The 13,718-nt window shown below is 43.3% G+C and overlaps 1 protein-coding gene across 1 annotated transcript; it reads right to left on the bottom strand.

Moving 5' to 3' along the window:
* Window positions 1–8,777: 8,777 nt before the first annotated feature.
* LOC144324970 (uncharacterized) lies at window positions 8,778–13,077 on the bottom strand. Its single transcript, XM_077916603.1, has one exon. It carries the CDS (start codon window positions 13,046–13,048, stop codon window positions 9,293–9,295), a length of 3,756 nt encoding a protein of 1,251 aa, XP_077772729.1. The 5' UTR covers window positions 13,049–13,077; the 3' UTR covers window positions 8,778–9,292.
* Window positions 13,078–13,718: the final 641 nt, after the last annotated feature.

The following is a 13,718-nucleotide window of genomic DNA, read 5'->3' as shown; positions in this document are numbered from 1 at the left end:
CTCCCATCACTGCCAGATGTCACTGCAGGACCAGTCCTAGAGGTGATCAGCTGTCAAATGCTACAAACTGGTTTTCATTTGAATCCAGTCTCCCAGATTGCCATTGGGGATCACACACACACACACACACACACACACACACACACACACACACACTCCCCTGCTGCGTGATGCTTGCCTTGTGAGGGGGAATACCAGAAGAGAGGCAATGTGTGGGTTGAAACAGGCCAACAGCAAATTTCTTGCCTTCCATTTCGGGGCATGCATATAGACAATGGGGAGATTGCATTTTTGCAGGTGTGATTGTCAATAGAGATCCCAGGGTGTTAGCTAGATCTAGTTGATGAATATGGAGTACACCCACAGGAGACAGACTTGATAATGAGAGGGGGAAATCTCACATATTACCAATTCTAGTTTAGCAGAATATTAGAAAACCACAAAATGTCTGCATTTATGAACCGGAATACATTTGCCATCGGATTTAGAATAATCTGAATAAGTGGTTGAAACTGAGCCATTTGGCTAAGTCACGGCTGGGGAGCCATTTCCCAACCATCCTAGTCCGTGTGGTGCAGTGGTTAGAGTGTTGGACTAGGACTTGAGAGAGCTCTGCCTGAGGTAGCCGTTGCCAGTCAGAATCCTGGGAAAGATGACCCCCAGGACTTCTCTGGAGTAAGGCAAGTTCATAGACAGAAGCTTGCCTGGTGCTACCATCAGTTTGGCCACCTGACAGTTCTGGATCGCAGCGAGGGGCCCGACCTGATCTGGGGCTGTCTCGACCCAACTTGACCCAAGGCCAGATCTGTTGGAGGGGAATTTCCAGCCGGTGGCAGAGTGACAGAGTGACTCCAGGAGACATAGGTGTAAAAACCCAAACTAAAACGAAGACTTTATTACTAAGCAAATAAACACAAACTCTGGTGGGTGTTATTCCTGCAGGCAGGCAACAAAACTCAGCTTTTTTCCTTTATAGCAACGGTCACCTGCAGCCAATTAATCCCAGAAACTTCTTAAAGGTATACACACATGTTTCTGTGCCGAATGTCCTCTAACACCCCCTCTCGTTCAAACAGAAACAATAGTATTTTAAACAGAACAGAACATATTTACATATCACACACAGCAACTCCCAACTTTGCTACCAGTCGTGCATGTTTTTCAAAGGTTAACGCTTTTGTAAATACATCCGCCACATTTTGTGTACTTTCACAATACTTCAGCATTATCTGGTTCTGTTTTACATTTTCAGCTACATTTTGATATTTAATTTCTAAATGCTTTGATTTGTTTCTAAACTGGTCAGATCCAGACAAGGTTATTACGGCTTGATTATCTTCCATAACTTGAATAGGATAATTACACTGTACGTTTATATCCTTGAGGATCTGAACATAAAATTTTATTTCATTACATAATTCCGACAATGCACAGTATTCGGCCTCTGTTGATGATGTGGCCACGATACTTTGTTTTTTGGATTTCCAACCTATCAAAGAATCCCCAAATTGAAATACCATTCCAGAAATTGATTTTTTATCAGGCAGGTTGGCCCAATCGCTGTCAACGTAACACTGCAATTTTGTGGAACCTGAAGATGGTAATCTTAAACAATAATCAAGTGTTTGCTTTAGATACCGGAAAATACGTTTTAAACCTTTCCAGGCGTTTTCTGCAGGACAGCTTACTAGTCTGCTTAGTATTCCAACTGCATAACTCAAATCTGGTCTGCTCCACAATGAAATGTATAATAAACTTCCAATTATTGAATGGTACATTTCAGGATTTACAGGTTCTGTGCATTCTCCTTCATTTTTGAAAAAACCTATTTCCATTGGGGTTTTTACTCCCTTGCAGTTTTGCATATTGTTTCTTTCAAGTAACTCCATTATTTTGCCTTTTTGACTCAACAAAAAACTTCCATCGTTTGTTCTTTGAATTTCTAAACCGAGATAATTTTTTACTGGCCCCAAATCTCTTACTTTAAATACCTTTCTTAGTTGTTCTGCAAATTTTTCCACTTGCTTGTCACTTTTTGTAGAGTAAAGCAAATCATCAACATAACACAAACACAATTCTTGTTTATCACCCTTTCCTTTAGTGTACAAGCAGTTATCAGCTAAGCTTCTTTTAAAACCAAGATTTTTTAAAGCATTATCAAGACACTCGTTCCAATTTCTAGCTGACTGTTTGAGCCCATAAATTGCTTTGTTCAGCCTATATACAGAATTCTGTTCTCCTGCCTCAAAACCTGGCGCTTGATTCATAAAAATTTCTTCTTGCAGATTTGCGTTAAGATAAGCTGTTTCAATATCAAAATGGTTTACCTTAAACCCACGTTGTGCTGCAAGAGCTAGCAATAAGCGTACACTTTCACTCCTTGCAGTAGGAGAAAAGGTTTCATCAAAGCTTTCACCTTTTCTTTGAGTAAAGCCTTGTGCTACCAGTCTGGCTTTGTACTTAACATCACCATCTGCCAAGTGTTTTATTTTATACACCCATCTACAGCCCACTGCCTTTTTTCCTTCAGGCAATGGCTCAATGGTAAAGACATTGTGTTCTGCTAAAGATTTCATTTCTGCTTTCATTGCATTTTTCCACCTTACTATTTCCTGGTGTGGTAACTTTAAAACTTCCTCATAATCACGAGGTTCCTTTTTCACATCAACAGTTTTAGCTTCTTGTATAGTAAACCTTTCTGGAGGTACCCCCTTATTGCTTCTTTGTGACCTTCTAACTTGAACACTCTCCCCCTCTGAACTATCTTCCCCTTCTGATTTATCCTGCTCAGGAGAAATTGGTTCAGCTTTAGGAGATTGTGTACTGGGATCCTCATCCCCTGAATCCTCATCACTGTCACTTTCAGAACCTTCTTTAATTTGTGGCTTTTCTTCCTCAGATTTCACAAATTTATCTGTATCATCAGAAGATAACATAACTTCTGAATTTCCATGTAAACGAACCCAACCATCTTGCTCACAAAACTCTGCATGTCTTGATATTACAACTCTGCCACGTCCTAGTGCAAAACGATACCCCTTTGACCAAGTTTGATAGCCAACAAACCTAAGTTTCTTTGCCGTGGGCTCTCCTTTCCTTCTCTGTCCTTTTGGGATGTGAACCCAAGCCCAGCAACCAAAAGTTTTAACATGGTCCAAAAAGGGTTTTTTTCCATAAAGCAAAAAATGAGGGGTGTTGTTTATGGTAGAATGAAACAATCTGTTCTGTATGTAGTTAGCACACAGAATTCCTTCCCCCCAATACTTCCTGGATAGGCCAGAATCACATAGCATTGAATCTAGCATTGTTTGTAAAGATCTTATCTTGCGTTCTGCAACTGAATTTTCTTCAGGCGAAAAAGGACACGATTTACGGTGACTAATACCACGCTTTTTCAACCAAACTTGGAGGGCTTCAGACATGAACTCGCCTCCACGGTCACTTTGCAACTGGGTAACTTTGTAGGGAAACTGCCTTTCTATATAGTTGACCCAATTCTTAATCAGTTGACCAGTTTCACTTTTGTGTTTTAACAAATATACCCAAGTATACCGGCTATAATCATCCACAAGAACCAAAAAAAACTTTGCTCCTCCTTCAGACTCTGCAAATGGCCCACAAAGGTCTGAATGTACTAAAGCAAATGGCCTCTTGCTAATTCTAGTACTTTCAGGATAAGACCCTCGCTTACTTTTAGACTCCTTGCAGGTATTGCAGTCTAGAAAAACTGAACATTTTTTCATTTTAATTCCCTTGCTTAATTTTGGCATTTTTGCAATACTGCGGAAATTGGCATGCCCCAAACGACGATGCCACAGATGCTGGCACTCATCATGCAAGGCTCTATTACAGGCTTTAACACATGCCCCAGACTCACTTACTAGCTGGTCTTTCAAAACAAACAAACCATTTTGTAGCAACGCTGTAACCACTTTTCCAGCTTTCTCTATTCTACAGCCTGAACCAGAAAAGGTTACTTTAAATCCCTGCTTAACAAGACTTGTAACTGAAAGCAAATTATTTTCTAAACTTGGTACACATAAAACATTGGTAAACTTGGTACTTAAACAGTTGATATTCACACTACCCTTTCCAGCTGACTCATGCACTGTTCCATCAGCTAGTACTACATTTACAGATTTACAAGGCTGCTTTTCTACAAGGGTTTGTGCAGACTTGACAAAAATGTTTGTCGCTGCTGAGTCTAAAATCCAGTCTTGTCCATCGTCGTGACTGGTGCCTCGAACTGCTGCAGAAACATACTGGATTCGATTCTTCCTGCCTCCTCGCTTCCCAGCAAACGCAGGCCGCCCTTGTCTTGTATTTTCTCCCACAGACACAGTGCACTGTCGTACTAAATGCTTGGTTGACCCACAACGATAGCATCTTCTAACTATGAACGCTGCTTCCTCTCTGTGGTTTACAACCTCTTTAGATTGCCGCTCCTCATCAGTTGCATATCTTTTACTGGACTGCCTCCCATTTCTGGAGTTACGGTGAGGGGTTGTGGCCTTCCTCTCATGGCATCTTTCCTCCTCATCAAGCAAACGCCCAGTTAAGAAATGCATTGTTAATTGGCTTTCTGGGATTGCTTCCAGAGTCATCACTAAATTGTCCCATGACTCAGGAAGTGAAGACAGCACAATATAAACCTTTCTCTGTTCAGAAAAATGTCCCCCAAGTTCATTTAACTGTGAAAATAAATCACGCATTCTTTGAAGGTGTGTTGAAACACATTCACCCTCACTTAGTCTGGCTCGGTACAGAGCTCTCATTAGAGTAATTTTGCTGCCAGCAGTGTCTCTAATATGTATTGCTCTCAGTGCTTGCCAAATCTCACTTGCTGTTTCAAGGTCTCGCACATGAGATAACTGAGACTTCTCTAAACTCAAAATTAAATTGGCATAGGCTTTGTCCTCCAGCCTTTGGTCTGCTTCATCTACTTCTTCATCCTCCTCTTTTACAGGAGGGTTAACAATAACAGTCCAACATTGTTCTTTCTTTAAAAACGCCTGCATCTGTAAACTCCATGACATATAATTGGACTCTCCCAGTTTCTCTACTGGAAAATAGGAAGCTCCCCCTTGAGCTCCAGCTCCAAGTCCAGCCATGGCGCCACCCAGCTTTCAGCTTTCCACTCAGTCCTTACTCACACGTGGCTTGAAAAAAAGTTTGGCTCCTGGTCCCAAACAGACACTCCCTGCCGATGCCTTCACACAGCCAGCTGCTTGAGAAACGCTGAGTTGCTTCCAGTCTCTGGGTTCTTTTCACGCTCTGTCTCTGCCCACTCAGGACTGGGGACTGGGCCCATAACCTGTTGGAGGGGAATTTCCAGCCGGTGGCAGAGTGACAGAGTGACTCCAGGAGACATAGGTGTAAAAACCCAAACTAAAACGAAGACTTTATTACTAAGCAAATAAACACAAACTCTGGTGGGTGTTATTCCTGCAGGCAGGCAACAAAACTCAGCTTTTTTCCTTTATAGCAACGGTCACCTGCAGCCAATTAATCCCAGAAACTTCTTAAAGGTATACACACATGTTTCTGTGCCGAATGTCCTCTAACAAGATCCCTCTGAACTGGCTCAGGATTTGGGCTGATGGCTGGCTGGTGAACGACCCTGTGTGAGAGGCAGGGAAGTAAGGATCTTCCAAGGTGGGAAGCTGGGAGAAGAAAGAGAAGTTCCCAGGTGAGAGTTGGGAGGCTCCACCCCCTTCTGTGCGGGATAAGAGTTAAGATCTACCTGTCAGAGAGGACTTTGCACCTCTCTTTCTCTTCTTCTTTAGATCAGTTTGCTTTTTGATGAAATGTAATATGTAAAGTCTGAATAAAACCTTAATTATAAAAAACGGTAAGGATTTGGGCTTCAACTGAGTGGGTTGCACAGCTCTGCTACCCAGCATGTCCTCCTGGCCCTACTAAAATCTCGTGCTGCCTCAGGTGTGGTGGAGACACTCTCTCAGCAGTCAGGCTGGGTTAAGGTCCAACTGCTGGTCCAACCTCTGTATGAGGAACGGATGCCATCTTTTAATTCGCCTCAGGTAGCAAAATGTCTTGCGCAGGCCCTGCTCAGGAGACACGGATGAGACCATTCTTAAAGAACAGAGTAGCTTTTATTTAGAGGCTGTTTCACAGCACAGCTGCAGGAAGCAGGCAAAGAGCAGTAAAACATGACTCCCCAAACATGGGAGAAATCAGTGGGCAATTGTGGTTACAGCGTGCAGGGTTCAAAATGCAAAGTGCACAAGAGCAGTCAAGTTTCTCAGCAGTCTCCCAGTGCAGGGAAAGAGGCGGGATCTGGTCTGACCTTGTTGTCAGCCAGTAGAGGTGATCTGGTCATGCCCTAGTTCTGGTGAATATGGCTTCTAGGCATGGATCCTTCAGACTGGATTTCTGCTTCAGCTCCAGGAATTCCTTGGCAGGGAGCCTCTTTGTTTTTGTTTTTTTTAAAGATATTTATTAGAATTTTACAGAATGAAAAAAGAAAAAAGAAAAATACAAAGTAAAAATAGATAAAAAACAATTCCATCTTTCCATCACTTTCTTTCATTTGCTTATTTCCCGGACCTCCTCACACCTCCCTTTTTGTATTCCAGTTCAATTTTTTAGTTCAGCAAATCCTTCCCCTCTTTGTTTATCCTACTCTTTAATCTTAAAATAATATGTAACATTGAATTTTTGACTGTTAATAGCCCATTTTTTTTCATACTCCTTATAGCGTTATAGCTAAAAACCACATAACTTTCCATCCAACATCGTTTTAACATTCATTGATTTTACAATATTTCTGTAGATAGTCTTTAAATTTCTTCCAGTCTTCTTCCACCGACTCTTCTCCCTGGTCTCGGATTCTGCCGGTCATTTCCGCCAACTCCATGTAGTCCATCACCTTCACCTGCCATTCTTCCAGAGTGGGTAGATCTTGTGTCTTCCAATACTTTGCAATAAGTATTCTTGCTGCTGTCGTAGCATACATAAAAAAAGTTTTATCCTTCTTTGGCACCAATTGGCCGACAATGCCCAGGAGAAAGGCCTCTGGTTTCTTCAGGAAGGTATATTTAAATACCTTTTTCATTTCATTATATATCATCTCCCAGAAAGCCTTAATCCTTGGGCACGTCCACCAAAGGTGAAAGAATGTACCTTCAGTTTCTTTACATTTCCAACATTTATTATCGGGCGAAATGATAGATTTTTGCAAGCTTGACTGGAGTCATGTACCACCTGTATATCATTTTCATAATATTCTCTCTTAAGGCATTACATGCCGTAAACTTCATACCTGTGGTCCATAACTGTTCCCAGTCAGCAAACATAAGATTGTGTCCAACATCCTGTGCCCATTTAATCATAGCACATTTCACCGTTTCATCCTGAGTGTTCCATTTCAACAGCAAGTTATACATCCTTGACAAAGTCTTAGTTTTGGGATCTAACAGTTCTGTTTCCAATTTTGATTTTTCCACCTGGAATCCAATTCTTTTATCCAAATTGTATGCCTCCATTATTTGATAATAATGAAGCCAATCTCGCACTTTATTTTTTAGTTTTTCATAACTCTGCAATTTCAATTTGTCTCCCACTTGTTCCAAAATTTCCCAATATTTCGGCCATTTGGCCTCCATATTGAGTTTTTTCTGAGCCTTCGCTTCCATTGGTGACAGCCACCTTGGGGTTTTGTTTTCTAGCAAATCCTTATATCTTATCCAGACATTAAACAGTGCTTTCCTAACAATATGATTTTTAAATGCTTTATGTGCTTTGACCTTATCATACCACAGATATGCATGCCAACCAAATACATTATTAAAACCTTCCAGACCCAAAATGTCTGTGTTTTCAAGGAGTAGCCATTCTTTCAACCAGCAGAAAGCTGCTGATTCATAGTAAAGTTTAAAGTCTGGCAGGGCAAAGGCAGGGAGCCTCTTTGGCACTGCTGGTACAAAGAGAATATTCTCCCCCAAAATGCAGATATATCCAGGGTTAAATGTTTTCAAAAAGAAATTATATCCTACTGGATCTTCAAAAAGACATCTAGATGGCTAGCAATAACAAAATGAAAGAAAAAATATTACAAGTAATCACACACAGAGAGATTCCAATCAGTCGCCAGTTGAAAATATACTCTGGAAACCCAGCCTTATGAGGAACGGTTGAGGGAGCCGGGTATGTTTAGCCTGGAGAAGAGGAGACTAAGAGGAGACAGGAGAAACATCTTCATATCTGAAGGGCACCAGAGGGTAGGAACCAGACCCATGGATTCAAGTTACCAGAAAGGAGCTCTGACTAAATATTAGGAAGAACTTTCCGATGGTAAGAGTAGTTTGACTGTGGAAGAAGCTGCCTCTGAAGGTTGTGGACTCTCCTTCATTGAAGGTTTTTAAGCAGAGGTTGGGTGGCCATCTGTCATGGATGCTTTAGTTGAGTTCCTGCATTGCAGGCGTTGGACTAGATGACCCTCAGGGTCTCTTCCAACTCTGCAATTCTAAGATTCTATGGATAAGGAAGAATGGGAGAGAGATCAATCAGGCAGGTCAAAAGCTTGCTAGGACAAAGGGGCCATAAGCAGCTCCTGTCAAGAGCATTCCTGCAACACCCCAAGTTTCCAATCATGTTCCAAAGGCTGCTAGGGCAGGCAGATTTATGGGCACATTCTTATGCTGGGGTGGTTAGAAGCAGCACTTCCATATGAGGCCCCATTCACTTTCCCTATTATTATTATTATTATTATTAGTCGTAGTAGTAGTAGTAGTAGCAGTAGTAGTAGTAGTAGTCATTGGAGATAATACAAATCCCTGGAGAGAACAGCATTTCACCCACCACCAATTAGCCAATAAGCTGGTAGGAACTATGACTGGGAAGCATTTTGTCTGCAGCAACAAAGGGCTCCTTCACACTTCTGTCTGTTCCGTGCCTGGGAAGCATGGTTCCAAGCAGTTTTCCTCTCGTCTCACACTTTCCAGGCACAGCTCCAAGCAATTTTGCCTTTGCCCCACTGCTTTCCTCCAGCCTTCTCTTTAGCGCTAAATCAGAACAAATGGCATTCCACGGAAAACCCGATTGCTGTTAGTTCTGATTCAGCACTAAAGGTTTCCCCGAGCGAAACTGGCCGGGCAAATGAAGATGTGGATAAGCTCACCTCACAACGGCTACAAATGTTTCCACAGCCACCTTCACCCAAATACGCACAGAGAGCAAGAGACTCTGGTCCGAATTACACTCACAGAACCTGAGCTCTCTGCTGATAGACAAAAGCAAACAAAGGGTGCCTGAAAAGCTATACACGACCCCCTTATTTAAGCCAGTTTGGAACAACTTCCCCCTTTTTCCTAATTTTGCCTCCTAGAGAGGACTTCTTTTCTTCAATTTGATCATACAGCTTCTGCTCTCCAGGCAGCAGAGGCTCCTTGTTGGCAATTTTCTGTATTAACTCAGCTACTTTCCTCACTTCCTTCAGGGACCGGATTCGCTCCTGATATCCAGGCTTCAGCTCCTGTTCTTCGGACAGGATGAGCAGATCAATGTACTCTGGGGTAGAGAGTGGGTTGGGCTTCAGTGCAATCTCCTGAAGGCGCTGGAGGCTTTGAGATGATTTCTGGATGAGCTCTTCTAAGATGAGTTTCACTTCTTCATATTCCTCATTAAGCTTTTCAAGCAATTTCTCTGTGGTCATCAGCTCACCAGAGGCACGTTCATACTTTTGCTTCAGTTCTTCATAGGTCCTGCTCTCTTTTCTTGTTGTATATTCAAATTTGTATTTCTGATTGAAGTGCACATTCCACTCACACTGGCCCGGACAGACTGTGCATCTTCCTGTGCTGCTATTGATAGCTGCACAACCATGCTTATCTTCATCTCTAGGAATTGCACAAGGATAGTGACAGGTGAAGTGACAATTCATGCAATTAGTTATGTATTTTCCCATGCCAGATATATCCTTCTTCACTGGTACAGTTACCTCTACCTCATAAGTAAAATTTCTGTTTGCCGCCATGTCAACATTATGCTTGTCCAGGGCTTCCTGCGTCTTCCTCAGTTCTTCCAGCTTGGCCAGTCCAGCTTTGATTTGGGGCTGCAACCCTTCAATAGCAGCTTCAAGCTCTTTTCGCTCCATCAGCACTTCCTTTGTCAATGTTAAGCTCTTGCTTTCTAGCGTGTGGGATGAATCAAAGAAGGTCTTCATGCTCATGGTGCCCATTTTCCAAAACATTTCATCAAAATTGAAGTTGCCTCCGGGCTCCACTGGATTGTTGGCAAACAGTGCTGAATTGTTGAATTTGAAGTGCACAGGCGTGCCCTTGGCATCCTTAGCACATGGTACATTGGCTTCCTTAATGGCCTCGAGAACAGGAGGGGTCTGTCCATCTGCAAATGTGATCAGGACTTGGATGTTGTCCTTTATATCTTTGCCAAAGATGGAGAGCACAGAGTCAAAGACGTATTTCTGGGCATGAGTTAAACGAGCAGAAGAGGCCTGGACGACAATACAGATGGCGTCTATATGATCAGTGCCCCCTGGGGAGGAGAAAAACTCCCGGATCTGCTTTGTTATCAACTTGTCATGCTCTATTCCTCTTGTGTCTCCAAATCCTGGAGTGTCAATAATGGTGAGGGAATAGGGGACTTGGACACCCTTGCAGTGGTGGACAACGTAGGCAGTCACTTCTGATGTTTGGCTTTGAGCTTGGCTTCTGTTGGTATTTTCATGAATAAGTTTGAATCGGAATTTATCTCCCCATTGCACGCCCAGGATGTAGTTGATCATTCCATTGATGAGAGTGGTTTTCCCTGACCCTGTTGCCCCCATCACCATAATCACTTTGTTGTGGGCATGAATGTTCTCTTTCCCTAGCTGGTATGTTAGACAGGATCCAGAGGCATCCTGCATGGGCTTCAGTGGCAGAGCATACACTGCTGGTGGCCCATCCTCCACGCGGGTGCTGCCTTGGAGGTATTGACAAGCTACTCTCTTCTTGTCTCCTTCCAATGTGGAAACCTCAATCTCTTTGCTGGGCTCACTCTCAGCCCCACCGGCACACATGGCTGAGACTCTGAATCTGTAGGGTGTCTGGGGCTTCAGACCATCCATCTCACAGAACTCTGTTTTCTTCCCTGTTCTTTTTTCAGCCCATTCATCTTTGTCCTTGCTTTTTGCTTCTCCAGCCTCTTCACGGTAGTCCACTTTGTATTCCTTTATTACAGCTCCCTGGCCAATGATCTTTGGGCTCTCCCAGGCTATACTGATTTTGGAAGACTCTGCGATTATCACTCTCAGCTCCCCAGGAGGGCTGGTAGGAAGTGTCTGTACAGATTTACTCACATTGCTGGTCTCACTAAGTCCTGGTTTGCTCCTAGCGCTGTATCGAAACTGGTATTCTGTGTTTGCACTCAACCCTCTCACTTGGAATGTCTCCTGACTGTCCCCAGTATTCACAATCTGCCAATTTCCTTCTCCTGCAATCTTGTATTCTACCTGATAGCTGGAGATTGCAGCCCTCCCATACTCAGCTGGTTGAAATGTCAGCTGCACATGGTCATGTCCAGTTCGGCAAACCAGGGGAGGGAGAGGTTTTGAGGGCAGCTCAAAGTTCCTGCTGAACATCTCCCCATCTTCATAGAGGTAAATAGAAGCACCTGGGTTGTCCTGATCTGGGACAGAAGCCACAAGGAACCGGATCTTCCCATTGGATTCATTGACTTGGGCAAAATCAGCAATGGACGTGGCAGCTTTCCGAGCTTTTCTCTGTATGTCTTTTCGCTCAAACCAAGCATTCCAGTCCTCAGGTGCATTCTGGACTCCTGTAGGATCTGCTGATCGTTTCTGAAGAAAGTGTTGTAAGCTGGTTAAAAATGGTTCCTCATCATGTAAAGAGGTGAATGTAAATGAGACAACAAATTCATTCTGGTGGTTAAGGACTACCTCTTGCAGTTTATTCTGGGAGGAGATGATTTTTATCCCACTCAGGATATCAAGGTAAGACTTGACCATATTTATCTCTCGTTCCTTGGTGTCCAAAAATTCATTGAGTCTTTGGCCATTGAAGGGTGATTGATTTATGGATGTTAAGATGTCTGCCAGAACTCTTTCATCTTTCTCCCCTCTCCGGATAAAAGGCAAGATTTCTGCCAGGTGTTTCTGGAAAGCCTGCCTGTGTTGCTTGCAGAAATCCTGGAATCTCTTGATTTTCAACTTTATTTCTGGGAAGGTGCTAGCAATGGGATTGGTAGCCAGATCATTGCATCTCATATCGATTTCGCTCAGTTGCTCCATGACGGTTTGGGCATCATAGATGAGTGCTAAGCTGATCTCACGCACCATCTTAGCTGCTCTGGAATTCAGCTTGGTCAGTGGGTACAGCCAAACTCTGACAGGCACAGCCTTGTCCCCATTGTTACCCAACATTTTGGGCAGAGCAGTGTAGACTTTCATGGCGTCTTCAAAAGTCACTGGATTGCTCTCCAGAGAAAAATCTCCATAGAACTTGCAGTTGAACTGACTTGCATGGTTTCTTTCCTGGTCGTCCATGTGGAGGGCTGCCTCGCCTTCAATAGTGACCATTTTCTTTATCATAACTTTGAGGCTTCCTTGTATGTCTTGCACGGACTCGGAAGAAGAGACATTTCGGTCAAACAGAAAGAAAGCCTGGGCTCCATACAAGATGGCAGTGACAACGTGGGTGGCAGTGCAATGCTCAGAAACATCTGGATAAGTGACATTTTGGATTCCCAAATGGCTCATGGTCAGCTGTGAATACTTGGTGGTAGCTTTGTACTGCAGAGTGACTCTGGCCTGTTTCGTGGACTTCTTGGTGTCTTGAAGGAATTTGCCTGATCCATCCACTTCAACCAATCCCCCCAAAAAACTGGCCTTGAGCGATGCTGAGACATTGAGGGCAGAGGCCTTATCATCGATGGAGTCAGATGCAATGATTTCATATTCAGTCTTTGGTTTTGGTTGGATACACAAGCTCTTCTGAAGTGAGTCCTGGTCCCAAAGGGTGATTCCTGGGATAAAGCAGAGAAATATGCAAGGCTTGAGTATGCTCATACAAATGTAGAACACAATTAGCCTAATGCCTAAGGGAGTACAGAGAAACAAGGAGTTAAAATAGAGCTATCATTGTCCACAATGTCTGCACTCATGAATTTTGTCCCACTGTCATCCCCAACAAAAAAGGTTTGTGCAGTTTTATAAAACTTTGCAAAAGGCAGGGAAAAAATTTGCCCAGATATGATAGTGGAACAAATGTGAACATTTCATGAGCTTCTGTTGTACAGGCCTCAGAAAGGGGGTGGGCACTGGCTCAGCAGCAGGGAGAAGATTCAATCACCACCATTTAGGGCTGTGAACATCTCCTGATTGAGGCCCTAGAGAGCTGGTGCTAGTTGTTGACTGGCAGGGGGGGGGGGATGAGAATTCCCTGGGGACACGGAAAAAATGGGTATATATAAGGAGAATTCCCTGGGGGCCAAGATCCAAGTTAGAATCATAGAGTCATAGAATCATAGAATCATAGAGTTGGAAGAGACCACAAGGGCCATCGAGTCCAACCCCCTGCCAAGCAGGAAACACCATCAGAGCACTCCTGACATATGGTTGTCAAGCCTCTGCTTAAAGACCTCCAAAGAAGGAGACTCCACCACACTCCTTGGCAGCAAATTCCACTGTCGAACAGCTCTTACTGTCAGGAAGTTCTTCCTAATGTTTAGGTGGAATC

This window comes from Podarcis muralis, chromosome 12 (genome assembly GCF_964188315.1).
Source record: "Podarcis muralis chromosome 12, rPodMur119.hap1.1, whole genome shotgun sequence".
Classification (NCBI taxonomy): Eukaryota; Metazoa; Chordata; class Lepidosauria; order Squamata; family Lacertidae; genus Podarcis; species Podarcis muralis.
The sequence above is the reverse complement of the archived record's forward strand: the minus strand, read 5'-3'. Positions and strand labels throughout refer to the sequence as shown.

Excerpts from the sequence above, each read along its gene's own strand:
- LOC144324970 (XM_077916603.1), bottom strand. The coding sequence starts at position 13,048 with ATGAGCATACTCAAGCCTTGCATATTTCTCTGCTTTATCCCAGGAATC.